This window comes from Gekko japonicus, unplaced genomic scaffold (assembly GCF_001447785.1).
Source record: "Gekko japonicus isolate JY-2015 unplaced genomic scaffold, Gekko_japonicus_V1.1 scaffold170, whole genome shotgun sequence".
NCBI lineage: Eukaryota > Metazoa > Chordata > Lepidosauria > Squamata > Gekkonidae > Gekko > Gekko japonicus.
The window spans coordinates 1197408-1210716 of NW_015160212.1; the positions used below are offsets into that span (position 1 = coordinate 1197408).

The 13309-nt window shown below is 50.4% G+C and overlaps 1 protein-coding gene across 1 annotated transcript in view; it reads right to left on the reverse strand.

Annotated features, from left to right (window-relative positions):
- The window catches only part of PLA1A (phospholipase A1 member A), a 39668-nt gene that overhangs the window by 5233 nt on the left and 21126 nt on the right, over positions 1-13309 (reverse strand). Inside the window, exons 5-9 of the mRNA XM_015409997.1 lie at positions 12210-12311; positions 10722-10811; positions 8770-8937; positions 3648-3737; positions 1911-2019 (exon numbers count right to left, since the gene is read on the reverse strand). Of these exons, the coding sequence (XP_015265483.1) occupies positions 1911-2019; positions 3648-3737; positions 8770-8937; positions 10722-10811; positions 12210-12311 (559 nt within the window). The remainder of the gene's footprint in view (positions 1-1910; positions 2020-3647; positions 3738-8769; positions 8938-10721; positions 10812-12209; positions 12312-13309) is intronic.

Sequence of the window (13309 nt, forward strand, 5' to 3'; positions counted from 1 at the left end):
TAACTTTGTTGTTGTTGTTCAGTCGAACAGTCGAGTCCGACTCTTCGCGACCCCGTGGACCACATCACGCCAGGTCCTCCTGTCTTCCGTCATGCTCCGGAGTTTGCTTAATTTCATGTTCGTTGCACTGATAATCAGGGGTCATTTCCTGCAGGAGCCCACAGGAGCGAAGCTACGGCAGTAAAGAGCCCAGGGGGTGGGCACATGCAACAAGCCCCACCCTCTGCTCCCAGCAGCCCTCAGTCAGAGCAAGAAGCAGCCAGGTAAGTTGCAGAGCCCCCCCCGGCCCCTTGGTCCAAAAGAGTCCAGTGGCACCTTCAAGGCCATGTTTTACCCAGGTACAAGCTCTCCCTCCTCTGCGAGGACAGATCTGCACGTTCCCCCCCCTCCAATAGCTAGCAATCCAAAACAGTCCAGTGGAGCCTGAGCAGTGGGTGTTGCCTTCTGACACACTTCCGGTGATGTCAGGGGGTGTGGCATATGCAAATGAGTTATGCTAATGAGTTATGCTAATGAGCTCCTGCACCTCTTTTGCTACGAAATGACCCCTGATGATAACACCGTCTAACCATCTCATCCTTTGTCGTCCTCTTCTTCTGTTACCTTCGATCTTCCCCAGCATCAGGGTCTTCTCCAGTGAGTGCTCCCTTCTCATTTGGTGGCCAAAGTACTTGGGCTTCAGCTTCAGTATCTGGCCTTCCAGGGAAAAGTCAGGGTCCATTTCTTTTAAGATTGACTGATTTGACCTCCTTGCAGTCCAAGGGACTCTCAAGAGCCTTCTCCAGCACCATAGTTCAAAAGAATCTATTCTTAATTATTATCAAAACTACATGTATTTATTATCAATTAGTTAAAAACAATTATGGGATCAATGGTAGCCTGTAGAGTTACAGCATTTTTGTACGTTGGCTCTGATTTGATTGTATCTTCTGGATCAAAATAGGAAGGCTTACAATAAGTAATACTATTCAGGACACCTATATCTGACCATGACACAAGGCCTCACCAATATTCATAGGCCTTGCGTCAATTGATTGTAACTACAAAACTCCTTTTTTGGTCCTCTGTTGATTTATTTATTGTCTCATTGTTGTATCATTGAGCCTATAGGTACAAATATGGCTTGACCACTGAAGAAGGCCACTTTGGCTGAAACGCGCCTGGTCGCAATGGGCCCCACTTGTGTATCTTGTACCCTTTTATTCTGCATTCAGGCTACAATCAGGGCCAAAAAATTTTTTTAACTAATTGATGAAGAGAGAAGAGAAGAAATTGGATTTATACCCCACACTTTACTATCGGAAGGAGTCTCAGAGCGGCTTATAATCTCCTGTCCCTTCCCCTCCCCACAACAGACACCCTGTGAGGTAGGTGGGGCTGAGAGAGCTCTTTCGAGGACTGCTCTCAAAAGAACAGCTCTGAGAAAACTTGTAACTGACCCAAGGTCACACCAGCAGCTGCATGTGGCGGACTGGGGATTCAAACCCGGTTCTCCCAGATTAAAGTCCGCGCTCCTAACCACTACACCAAACTGATAATAAATAAATGATCAACCTATCTGGCCTTCCGTGCTACTGCTATAATGACACTTTGTGCAGATAGGCAACTGAGCACACATGAAGCTCCCTTATACTGAATCAGACCCTTGGTCCATCAAAGTCAATATTGTCTACTAAGACTGGCAGCAGCTCTACCAGGATCTCAGGCAAAGGACTTCCACATCACCTTCCACCTGGTCCTCTCAACTGGAGATGCCGGGGACTGAACCTGGGACCTTCTGCATGCAAACCAGAGACTCTACCACTGAGCCACGACCCCTCTCAGTAACATGCAGCAGAAAAAGCCCTTCCCAGCAGAGAAAAAGGGACAAAGACAGCGGAGGAACATTGCAATCATCCACAGTTACTTACACAGTGATGGTGATGCTAAAGGTCGAGTTTCTGCCCCAGAAATTGATCTCAATGCTGGTATCCGACGTTCTCCTCTGCTGCAAACGAACTTCAACCAGGCTGTGGTGCACTAAGCAATAGAGAGAGCCACACTAAATGGTCTGTGCGGCTGGAATTAACAGAAGTCTGCTACATCTTTTGTGCAACCACCCAGGATGTAGGAAGGGGAAAAAACAAACCCAGTGGTATTCCTCTGTGTGGAGGAGAATTTGACTAGCTCACTCGTGACAAGGGAAGGAATTTTTCATTGTAAAAAACTCTCGGTTCTACATTCCCGGCCCTGAGCGCTGTAAGTCTTTGAAACCTGCCTGTTCAGCAGTTCTTATTCTGGTGGCAGACGTTCCTGTTCCTTTGAAGCTCGATCCCAGGAAGCAAGTAAATCTGTGACAGGAAGTGGATGTCAAGGACACTTGGTTCCTAAGAACCAGTCTCCAGTTGAGTGGCTTTCCTGAGGTACAGACCTGGTCCACAGCAGAGGAGACACACTCTCAGAGCCGGTTTGACGATGATTATGGCATGTGACAATCAGCATGTGTGAACGGGCCGTCACGGATCTCAGGAAGAGCTACCTCTTTCCATCCCCTTACACCAGGGGTCTGTCCTCCCCAACCTTTTCGAGCCTGTGGGCACCTCGGGATTTCTGACACAGCGTGGCGGGCACAGTCACAAAGCAGCTGCTACAAAATGGCGGCCACGGCAGGCAGAGCCAGCCACAAAATGGCTGCCACAGCTTACCTTCAGTCGCACACTGAAGATCCTGGTGGTTTGATGGCAGCTCTTGCCACAGCCAATCAAATCTCCAATGGGCAGCCAGAAGCCTTGCTGGGCAAGAGCCCCAGTTGGCCCTACCCACATTCTAAAAAGAGTGGATGGGTGCCAGGAAAGATGATGGGGGGGCACCATGACGCCCATGGACACCACATTGGGGACCCCTGCCTTACACAGTGTTTTTCAGTAGAGTCCATCCACACATTCAGTCTCTTCAAGTGCAGAGAAAGCAAGTGTTATCGAATCCTGGGTTAAGGTTGCCATCCCCCCGATGGGGGCAGGAATTTTCCCACTTTCGGGGGCCCCAATCTGCCTCTGGCCAGCGGGGGAGCCCCGCCCCTGAATAGCCCCATTGTGCCCGACGTGCCCAGCACATCATGTGGAGGATGCTCTAGCATTTGGGTAAAACCTCTATGGTGACCATAGAGTTTTTTACCCAAATGCTAGAGCGTCCCCTGAATAACATGCCCGGAGCAATGATGTCACTTCCGGATGATGTCATTGCAGAGCATGCACTTCACATACACACCAGAAGACCCTGGGAGTCAGGCTGGAGCCCCCTACTGGGACGCAGGCAAGACGTGGCAACCCTATCCTGGTTGTCTATGGGATTCTGCATTCTGGGTGGTCTCCCTAGAATAACATCACAGGCACACCCCACAACCAAGCCCCCAGGTTGCGTTTTTGACTGCCAGGTGGGGCCTGGAGATCTCCCAGTATTACAACTGATCTCCAGACGACAGTGATCAACTCCCCTGGAGAAAACGGGTGTTTTCGAGGAAGGCGTCTAGGCCTTCACATCCTGCGGAAGTCCCTCCCCTCCCCAAACCCCGCCCTCCCCAAACCCCACCCTCCAATCTCCAGGGATCTCCCAATCCCGACCTGGCAGCCCTACCCCAGGCCTCCTGGATGTGCCATTTGGCTACTCACCACAGTACGGCGTAGAGGCAGCTGTGGCCAAGTAAACTTTCACCTCTCTGGGCAGTGGTTTCGTGTCGATTCCGCCATTGTCCAAGAGCCCTAAAATGAGAAAAGAACACGCTGCAGAAGAGCCGCTGGCACCGAGAGCTGGGTTGTGCGTATCTCTTTATTTACGTTATTTATAGCCCGCCTTTCCTGCTGGGGCTCAAAGGCAGATCACGCAGAGCAAATGCCGCCACTTCTGCAAATACGGCATCTAGTGTTAGAATGCAATCCTGCCTTCTTGGAACTCTCAGTGTTCCTTTATTTTATTTATTTATTGTGTTGTATTTATACCCCACCCTCCCCGCGAGCGGGCTCAGGGCGGCTTTAAACACAAGAGGAGGTTCTAGCCCTCGTGTCTAGGAAAATAAAAGCTGGAAAGTGAATGGCTGTGGAGAAATCTCAGATGCGGCAGGGAGAAGCAGAATAAGGCTGCGATCGTAGGCACAATTAGACCTGACATATGTTTGAATTCCAGGCGGATTTAAAGGGCGCGATCAGACAACATCATCATCTGGGAAGCGCCCCGCAGCCATCAGCAACCTGTTCTGCTCCGCTGCAGAAGTGGAGTTAAAAGACACCGGGGGAATTCCGGTAGCAAACGGGTTGCAATGGGCCACAGACAGACTTTCCTGTATCTGATCGCTCCAGCGCACTCTCATGCCGTCAGGATGGTCTGATCAGGCCATCCCATCTCCGCGCCGTTGTTTTCCCCCCTTCTCAGTATGTCCATCATCACACACTCCATAGGGAGTCCTCAGTGCTGAGATGCAATCCATCAATTCCCTGTTTAAGTGCATCGGGAACAAACAGCAACCCCCCCCCCAACTCACCTGCAGTTGCATCTGATCACACACTGATCACCCACAGCTTCGACGGGAGGTGTGATCTCACAACTGCGGGTCGAATTCTTCCAGAGGAAATAGCCTTGCTCCCGCCCGCCCGTTTTATCTGGCATGTGTGACCGCACCCTAAGATATCCAATAGCTTTGGAGGACGGGAAGAGATTGTAAGCTGCTTTGAGACTCTAGGAGGTAGAATAAGGTAAAGGTTTCCCCAGAGTTGGTAGAATAAAGCGGGGTATAAAAATCTCTTCTTCTCGGTCTGAGGATTGGCCCTGCTTTTTTTTTTTTTATAAAGATTCAGACTTCTCTTTTGTCTGTCTTGACTTGAGGGTGGAAAATGGCTTAATAATAATTTTTAAAATCTCTTCTTTAAACTACAAAGGCACCTGGAACCTGGGCAGGGAGTATGGGCTGGGATCCGATGACTTCCCAACTGGACCGTGATTCTTATGATCACAGAATCATAGAATCACAGAGGCTGGAAGGGGCCCTAAAGGCCATTCAGTCCAACCCCCTGCCCAACGCAGGATCGGCCAAGAGCATCCCTGACAAGTGTTTGTCCAGACGCTGCTTGAAGACTGCCAGGGAGGGGGAGCTCACCACCTCCCCAGGCAGCAGATTCCACTCTTGCACAACTCTGTCAAAAAGTCTTTCCTAAGATCTAGCCGGCACCTTCCCGCCCTTAATTTAAACCCGTTATTGCGAGTCCTCTCCTCCAGGAACAGCTCCCTGCGCCTCCTCTGAGTGACAGCTCTTCAAATCCTTCAAGAGAGCACTCCTGGTCCCCTCTCAACCTCCTCTCCTCCAGACTGAACATTCCCAAGTCCCTAAAGCCCTATGAGGATTCACCCACTTGCAATGCCACCCCCCAACGCGGATTGTTTCACGTTATCATCTAGAGGAAAGGGGCAGATCACCCGAGCTCCCTGCATGACATTCTCCGTAACCCAACACAAATTTCATCAGAGGGATTCTGAAACGGCGAAAACAGGAAAACCACAAAACCTCCTGTCAAACCTCATTTTGAAATACCTGAACGGAAGAACTTTAATTCACACTGGTTTGATGACTTATGCTGAAAAACTTTGCCTTGAAGGGTGGGGGAATCAGGAGACCAGGGTGAATAAATGACATGCTATATCAGCTGATCTTATCAGGCAGAGGTTTTAAACACTAGAGATTGCTTGAGGCCTGTGCTTTTTTGGGGCTGTGAATGAATGTCTGGTGTGTAGGATCCAAAGCTTTTCAAAAGTCCCTCTTTTACCTGTGAGGTGTGGTTCGTGAGAGCGATATTCTTTCGCTTCGAATCTCCTTTTTTGGGCCTGTGCTTTTAAGAGACCCAATGGGTGCAGTCAGACGGGCCGTTTAGTCCGCTTTCGGCCCGCCTCAGAAATGGATTTTATCTGCGCAATCAGACAGTCAACATCTGCCTCCGGTCCCCAGCCGTCGCTTTCCGGCTCAAAACCGCTTTAACCCGGAGTATTTTGTTACCAGGTGCCCAAGTGGTGTTTTCCTGATTCTCCAGTTCCAGCCGCACTTTTCTGATGTCTGATCGCTCCTGCAGTGTCGAGTCACTTCTGGTTTAAACCCCCCTCCCCGCTCAAAAGCTGCCCGAGGCTTCCGCTTTTTGCCCGCCATTTTTTAAAAAGCGTTGTCGGTGTGCGCATAGGCAGAGGTCCGCCACTGCGTTATTAAAAACAATGTTTAAACGGTGTCTAGTTTTAGCATTTAGATGAGTTCGGGATCTCATGGAGGCCATTTTCGGGGTAAACGTTTAAAGGGAAGTGTTACATCAGTCGGGTTGAAGTGGAAATCGCTGTTCTGCACACGCACAAAAATTTTAGTTCTACAGATGGCTGCCTGTGCGCATGCCCAAACTGAGAGAGAGAGAGAGAGAGAGAGAAACAACAGCGAAGCACGCGTGTGGACAGCGGGAAGCGATGTGGCTGCGCAGCGATCCAGAGCAAGGAGGTGAGTCTGATCGTGATTCTCCGGGTTAAAAAAGACCGCATCGGGGCCGGAGCAATTTAAACCGCTCCCAGCACGCCGTCTGACTGCACCCAATGTGGTGTAGTGTTTCAAATGTCAGACTAGGACCTGGGAGACTCAAGTTCAAATCCCCATTCATTGCCAACCTCCAGGTGGCGCCTGGAGATCCCCCACGATTACAACCAATCTCCAGACAACAGAGATCAGCTCCCCTGGAGAAAATGGCTGCTCGGGAGGGTGGGCTCTGTGGCACTGGACCCCTACTGAGGCCCCTCCCCTCCCCAGGCCCCGCCCCCCAATATCTCCAGGTATTTCACAACCCAGAGCTGGCAACCCTGCCACTTGGCCATGGAAGCCGGCTGGGGGGCCTTGGGCCAGTCACACACTCCCTCAAAGGAGTGGTAAACCATGTTGTAAGCTGCTTTGGGTCTCCCCACTGAGTAGAAAGGTGGGGTATAAATGAAGTAAATAAATAAGTAACTTAAAAAATAACATGCTGGTCATGTTTTGCATTAGTCATTTAAACAGTGGTCATTTCATGCAGGAGCACACAGGAGCAGAGCTCCGGCAGTAAAGAGCCCAGGGGGCAGGCACATGCAACAAGCCCCACCCCCTGCTCCCAGCAGCCCTCAGTCAGAGCAAGAAGCAGCCAGGTAAGTCGCAGTGGCCCCCCCGGTCCAAAACAGTCCAGTGGCACCTTTAAGACCAAGTTTATTCAGGTACAAGCTCTCCCTCCTCTGTGAGGACAGATCTGCACGTCCCCCCTCCAATAGCTAGCAATCCAAAACAGTCCAGTGGAGCCTGAGCGGTGGGTGTTGCCTTCTGACACACTTCCGGTGATATCAGGGGGTGTGGCATATGCAAATAAGTTCTGCTAATGAGTTCTGCTAATGAGCTCCTGCACCTCTTTTTCTATGAAAAAACCCCAGTTTTGCTCCCCTGGTTGGAATCCCTTGGTACAAAGCAGAGGCTCTGTGGCAGCATCAAGGTTTCGAAGTTGTTCTCCTTTATTTAGTAGGAAACAATGACTCAGAAACTGTTGGTTGGAGGTGAGGACGACTGAACTAGCCAGTCCCCCACCCCAGGCTGTGGACAAAAGTTTCCCTCTGCCCCGGCTCACTCCACCCAGACCCACTCCAAGCTCAATTTGGCAACAAATCGCATGACTTGCCAACCTCTTGGACACTTGGGATGACCAGGGGCCAGGAAATGCTGTCTCTCCGGACCAGTGTTTCCTCTAAGCTAAGTTAGTGTGAGCTAGCTCACAGTTTTTAGCCTCCGGCTCATACATTTTTGTCTTAGCTCAGGAAGGAGGGCTCCAGAGCAAACTAATTTATGCAGCAGCCAATTCGCTCGCTCACAACTTTAATGCCAGTCGCTCACAAAGTACAATTTTGGCTCACTAGACTCCACAGCTTAGACGGAGCACTGCTCTGGACCCTCTCTTGGTGGGGGGTTGCCAAGCTCCAGGCAGGGCCTGGAGATCTTGAATTACAACTGATCTGCAGATGACAGAAATCAGTTCTCCGGGAGAAAACATCTGCAGATGACAGAAATCAGTTCTCCGGGAGAAAACGCCTACTTTGGAAGGTGGTCTCTATGGCCCTGTACCCTACTGAGGTCTTTCCCCTCCCCAAACTTCAGGGTCTATCCCCCAATCTCCAAGATTTTCCCAGCAGAGAGTTGGCAACACGACTTGGTAGCACTGCTTCAGTCACTGATCCACTGCGATCCCCCCCCAGCCATCCATTTCCTACTTGTATAGAAATTCCTGTGTGTTGTTAAAAAAACATGTCAGACTCATTTCACTTTTCCTCCTACCTTAAAAGTTTATTTGGGGCTTTCCCACATTCTCAATTTCCTCAATTGTAAGTTCCTGTTTCTTTTTTTTGGGGGGGGTGTCTGTTCTGCCCGTGTTTTGCTCCCTCTAGTGGTCGATTCAATATTACATCAATTCACGCCTGGCCTATCTCCCTGCAGATTTAAAATGCAGGTTTCTATGCTGGACTTACACTGGTGTAATATTGAATTGACCACTAGAGGGAGCAAAACATTAGCAGAATGGGGAGAGAAAACCCTGAAGAAGCAGGAACTTACAAGCAAGAAAAATCAGAATGCGGAAAAGCCCTTTATTTCCCTAAAAAGACCACGAGGCCACTGCCTTCTCTGGATTCCAAATAACGCACTAAATTTTCAATTCCTGGGCACTTGGGTAAGTCTGATTGTAGTGACTGATGCCGAGAGGCGCAACGTACCTACTGTGGGGCAGGAAGCCAAACTTGAGTCTGTGCAGTACACGCAGTGGCCAGCTAAGAAATCCCGGTAACTGGAGCAGGGAAAAGCCATCAAGGGGCAGGAGTCCTCCAAGGCACTTTTGTAGAAATACACAGCCCTCATATGATCACAGATCATAGTGTTATAGCCTGCATGAGAGAGAGCGTAAAACTTGAGACCCTCAGGACATAGAGATGGGAAACCTACAGAACCCAGTCTACAGGGGCAGACTTGTAATTACTGTCCAAGCAACGCATGCAGTGGGATTTCTCAATCAATACTAGCGATTTTGAACGAAGGAACACAGCTGAACAGTTAAGAACATAAGAGAAGCCATGTTGGATCAGGCCAATGGCTCATCCAGTCCAACACTCTGTGCCAAACAGTGGCCAAGACCCAGGTGGCATCAGGAGGTCCACCAGCGGGACCAGAACTCAAGAAGGCCCCCCCCATTGCCCCCCCGCACCAAAAATACAGAGCATCCCTTCCATCTATAACTTGTGGTTCATAGTGTCAGTTAACACTGCCATGTCTTTGGAATGTGTGGGAGGTGATCCTCCTTCCTGTCTGGGTTGTTATACGTGTATGCTTTTCTGACCTTGGGGTTCCCGCTGCACCTGACCTGCTGGGAACAAACGGCTCCTATTTTCGCCCGCTCACTCTTCCCCCGCGTGTGCGTACCATGCACAATGCTTACTGGCTTCTCCTTGTAATGGGGGGGTGCTTTGAAACTACTATAACTTTGGGTGTCCTGCTGCTTTGGACCATTCCTGACAAAAAACGTTCACGTGTCATAGTTATGAACTACCAATAAACAGAATACTTCTTATGAAGTGCTGTGTGGTGTGATCTGACTATAGAACCTGACACATAGCCACTGATGGACCTCTGCTCCGTATGTTTAGCTAGTCCCCTCTTGGAGCTGTCTATGCTTGTAGCCACCACCACTTCTTGCAGGCAGTGAATGCCTTGCGTTAATGACTCTTTGGGTGAAGAAGTCCTTCCTTTTATCTGTTATTCAGGATTAATTAACCCAGAATAAAAATATAGGATTTTGTTAGTGCTCCAGGAGCTGCTGCTGAACTTGAGTAGGTATTTATTTATGTGTTTCATTTATAGCCTGCCTTTGTCCACAACAGGGACCCACGGCAGCGTATGTCATTCTCCTCTCCTCCATTTCACCCTCACAACAACCCTGTGAGGTAGGTTAGGCTGAGAAAGTGTGACTGACCCAAACAGAAGAGAAAAGATTGGATATATACCCTGCCCTTCACTACCCAAAGGAGTCTCAGAGTGGCTTACAAACTCCTTCCCGCACCCTGTGAGGTAAAAGAAGAAGAGACTGGATTTATACCCTGCCCTTCACTACCCAAAGGAGTCTCAGGGTGGCTTACAAACTCCTTTCCCTTCCCCTCCCCACAACAGGTACGCTGTGAGGTAGGTGGGGCTGAGAGAGCTCTGACAGAAACTGCTCTTTTTTAAGAACAGCTCTTATCAGAACTACGGCTTGCCCAAGGTCATCCAGCAGCCGCAAGTGGAGAGGTGGGGAATCAAACCCGGTTCTCCCAGATTAGAGTCCACGCACTTAACCATGACACCAAAGCTACTCGGCGAGCTTCTGGGGCAGGAGTAGGGATTTGAACCCGAGTTTTCCGGAGACTAGTCCGACACTCTTAGCCACTAGGCCACACGGGTGGCGCTGGGGCAGGGAAAGTCCTGGAGATCTGGGGAGTGCAGCATGGAGGGTTAGGGCTGGAGAGGGGGGGGGGACTCTTATTTTTTTATACCCTGCTGAGGTCCCTCCCCTCAGCAAACCCCACCCTCCGAAGGCTCCACACCCAAATCTCCAGGAATTGCCTAACCCAGAGTTGGCAACCATAAGCAAGGGCATTTTCTAGTCAGAGGCCAGTGATATGCTGCAAACCTCTCTTACCAGGTGTGATGAAACGGGGGCAGCCGGGCTGATCTTGGCCTCCGTTGACGTAATAATCTATGTGGCCCACGGGGATCCGGATCCCAAACTCTGAAAGAAGAAAAGAAGACGAGATTGGATTTATACCCCGCCCTTCACTCGGTGTCTCAGAGCAGCTTACAAACTCCTTTTCCTTCACCTCCCTGCAACAGACACCCTGTGAGGTAGGTGGGGCTGAGAGAGCTCTGACAGAACTGAACTTGAGAGAACAGCTCTGAGAGAACTTATGACTGACCCAAGGTCATCCAGCAGGGAGGGGAACACTGGCTGGGGAAAGGGAGACGATCGGGGAGGCATGCCTCCCCTTTGCTTCCCCAGCCACCCTGCCGGGAGCCGCACAATATGTATGAAAGAGCCACATGTGGCTCCCGTGCCACAGTTTGGCCACCCCTGACCTAGAGTATTGTGTTCAGTTCTGGTCACCAGAATTTAAGAAAGGTATAGACAAGCTGGAACGCGTCCAGAGGAGGGTGAGGGGTCTGGAGACCAAGTCCTGTGAGGAAAGGTTGAAGGAGCTGGTTATATTTAGCCTGGAGAGGAGATGACCAAGAGGTGAGATGATCACCATCTTCAAGTACTTGAGGGTCTGTCATCTAGAAGATGGTGGGGAGTTGTTTTCTGTTGCCCCAGAAGGTCAGACCAGAAGCAACGGGTTGAAATTAAATCAAAAGAGTTGTTGGCTAAACATTAGGAAGAACTTCCTGGCAGTTAGAGTGGCTCCTCAGTGGAACAGGCTTCCTCAGGAGGTGGTGGGCTCTCCTTCTCTGGAGGTTTTCCAACAGAGGCTAGATCTAGGGCCATCGGACAGCAATGCTGATTCTGTGAACTCAGGCAGATCATGAGAAGGAGGCTGCAGGAAGGGTTGCCTCAGTGCTTAATTCTCGTGGCCCTTTCTTACACGCCCAGGGAAATGCTGATTACCACTTTGAGGTCAGGAAGCCATTTTTCTCTGGGCCAGTTTGGCTGGAGATCCCAAAGGTTTTTTGCCATCTTCTGGGCATGGAACAGCAGTCACTGGGGGTGCGTGGAGGGTAGGCATTTGTGAATTTCCTGCATTGTGCAAGGGGTGGACTAGATGACCCTGGAGGTCCCTTCCAACTCTATGATTCTTGCTACAAACCCCTCTTCAAAAAGCATCTTTTCAGCAGCATCTTTGGCTGTTCCCCCCAGTATCCAAAAACCTACTACACCCCATAACATGTGCCCTGCCCTCTCCTGCCCTGCCTTGTTCAACGATGGGCCATTTTCAACGGTCTTTGGAGGCAGAGACCTTGCTATATTCTGCCTGTGAAATCCCACAAGCTGCCACATACAGGCCTGAGCCCTCCTACGCTTCCCCACCCTGGTGGAGATGATTCACCACAGGAAATGGGGCTATTTCTAGCGGCGGCAGCCTGACTGTCCATAACGTGCTCTGTGGTTCTCCGTGTAATGGGAGGGGAGGCCTACTGTCCGTGTCGGTGTGAATGGCTTCCACAAAAAGGGCATCTTCAGGATCCAGGCGCTCTTCCTTGCTGGCTCTGGTATATTTGGGCCCTGCAGGATCCAGACCTGGAACATGGTTAAAAAAGACAGCATAGACATAAAACACGATCCAGTTGTCTGCAAGAAGACAGCAATTGACTTAGAGCAGGGTTCCCCAACATGGTGCCCGCGGGCACCACGGTGCCTGCAGATACTTTTCCTGGCTCCCTGCAAGTGTTTTTAGATAGCGGGTGGGGCTTTTGCCCAGCAGGGCTTCTGATTGGCCACTGGAGATACGATTAAGAAGTTGTTGCTGCAGCGGCTGCTGCCAGAGCACAAGCACCTTCACCGTGTAAGCTCTACACGAGAATATTGCTGAACAAGAGGTTCATTTTAAAAGGCCTCCTGTTCAGCAGAGAGTCTGCCTGAAATATTGAAGAGCTGCTATTAGAGTTATACACGATCTTCGCCTAGACGTTCTGTGGTTGGCGCTCTCTGCTTGCTGTGGTGGCCATGTTGTGGCTGGCTCCGCCCCCTCTGGAGGCCATTTTGTAGTTGCACCCACCAACCAGTGTCAGAATTCCAAAGGTGCCCACAGGCTCAAAAATGTTAGGGACTGCTGACTTAGAGGACCGAGAGCAATGAAGCTCTTCAGCTCTTGAAAAACCAAGCTTAGGAAAATGTGTTTCATTTATTATTATTTATTTATTATTTTCAATTTATATCCCGCCTTGCCGGGGAACTGTTGTTTTTCCATTAGGGATGCCAGCCTCCAGGTGGGACCTGGAGATCCCCTGGAATTACAGCTCACCTCCAGACTCAACAGATCAGTTCCCCTGCAGGAAATGGCTGCTTTGGAAGGTGGACTCTGGGGCACTGTACACCACTACCTGAGGTCCCTGTCCCTCCCCAGGCGCCATCCCCAAATCTCCAGGAGTTCCCCAACCTGGATCTGGCAACCCCACCCCAATCCATGGACTCTGGGGCACTGTACACCACTACCTGAGGTCCCTGTCCCTCCCCAGGCGCCATCCCCAAATCTCCAGGAGTTCCCCAACCTGGATCTGGCAACCCCACCCCAATCC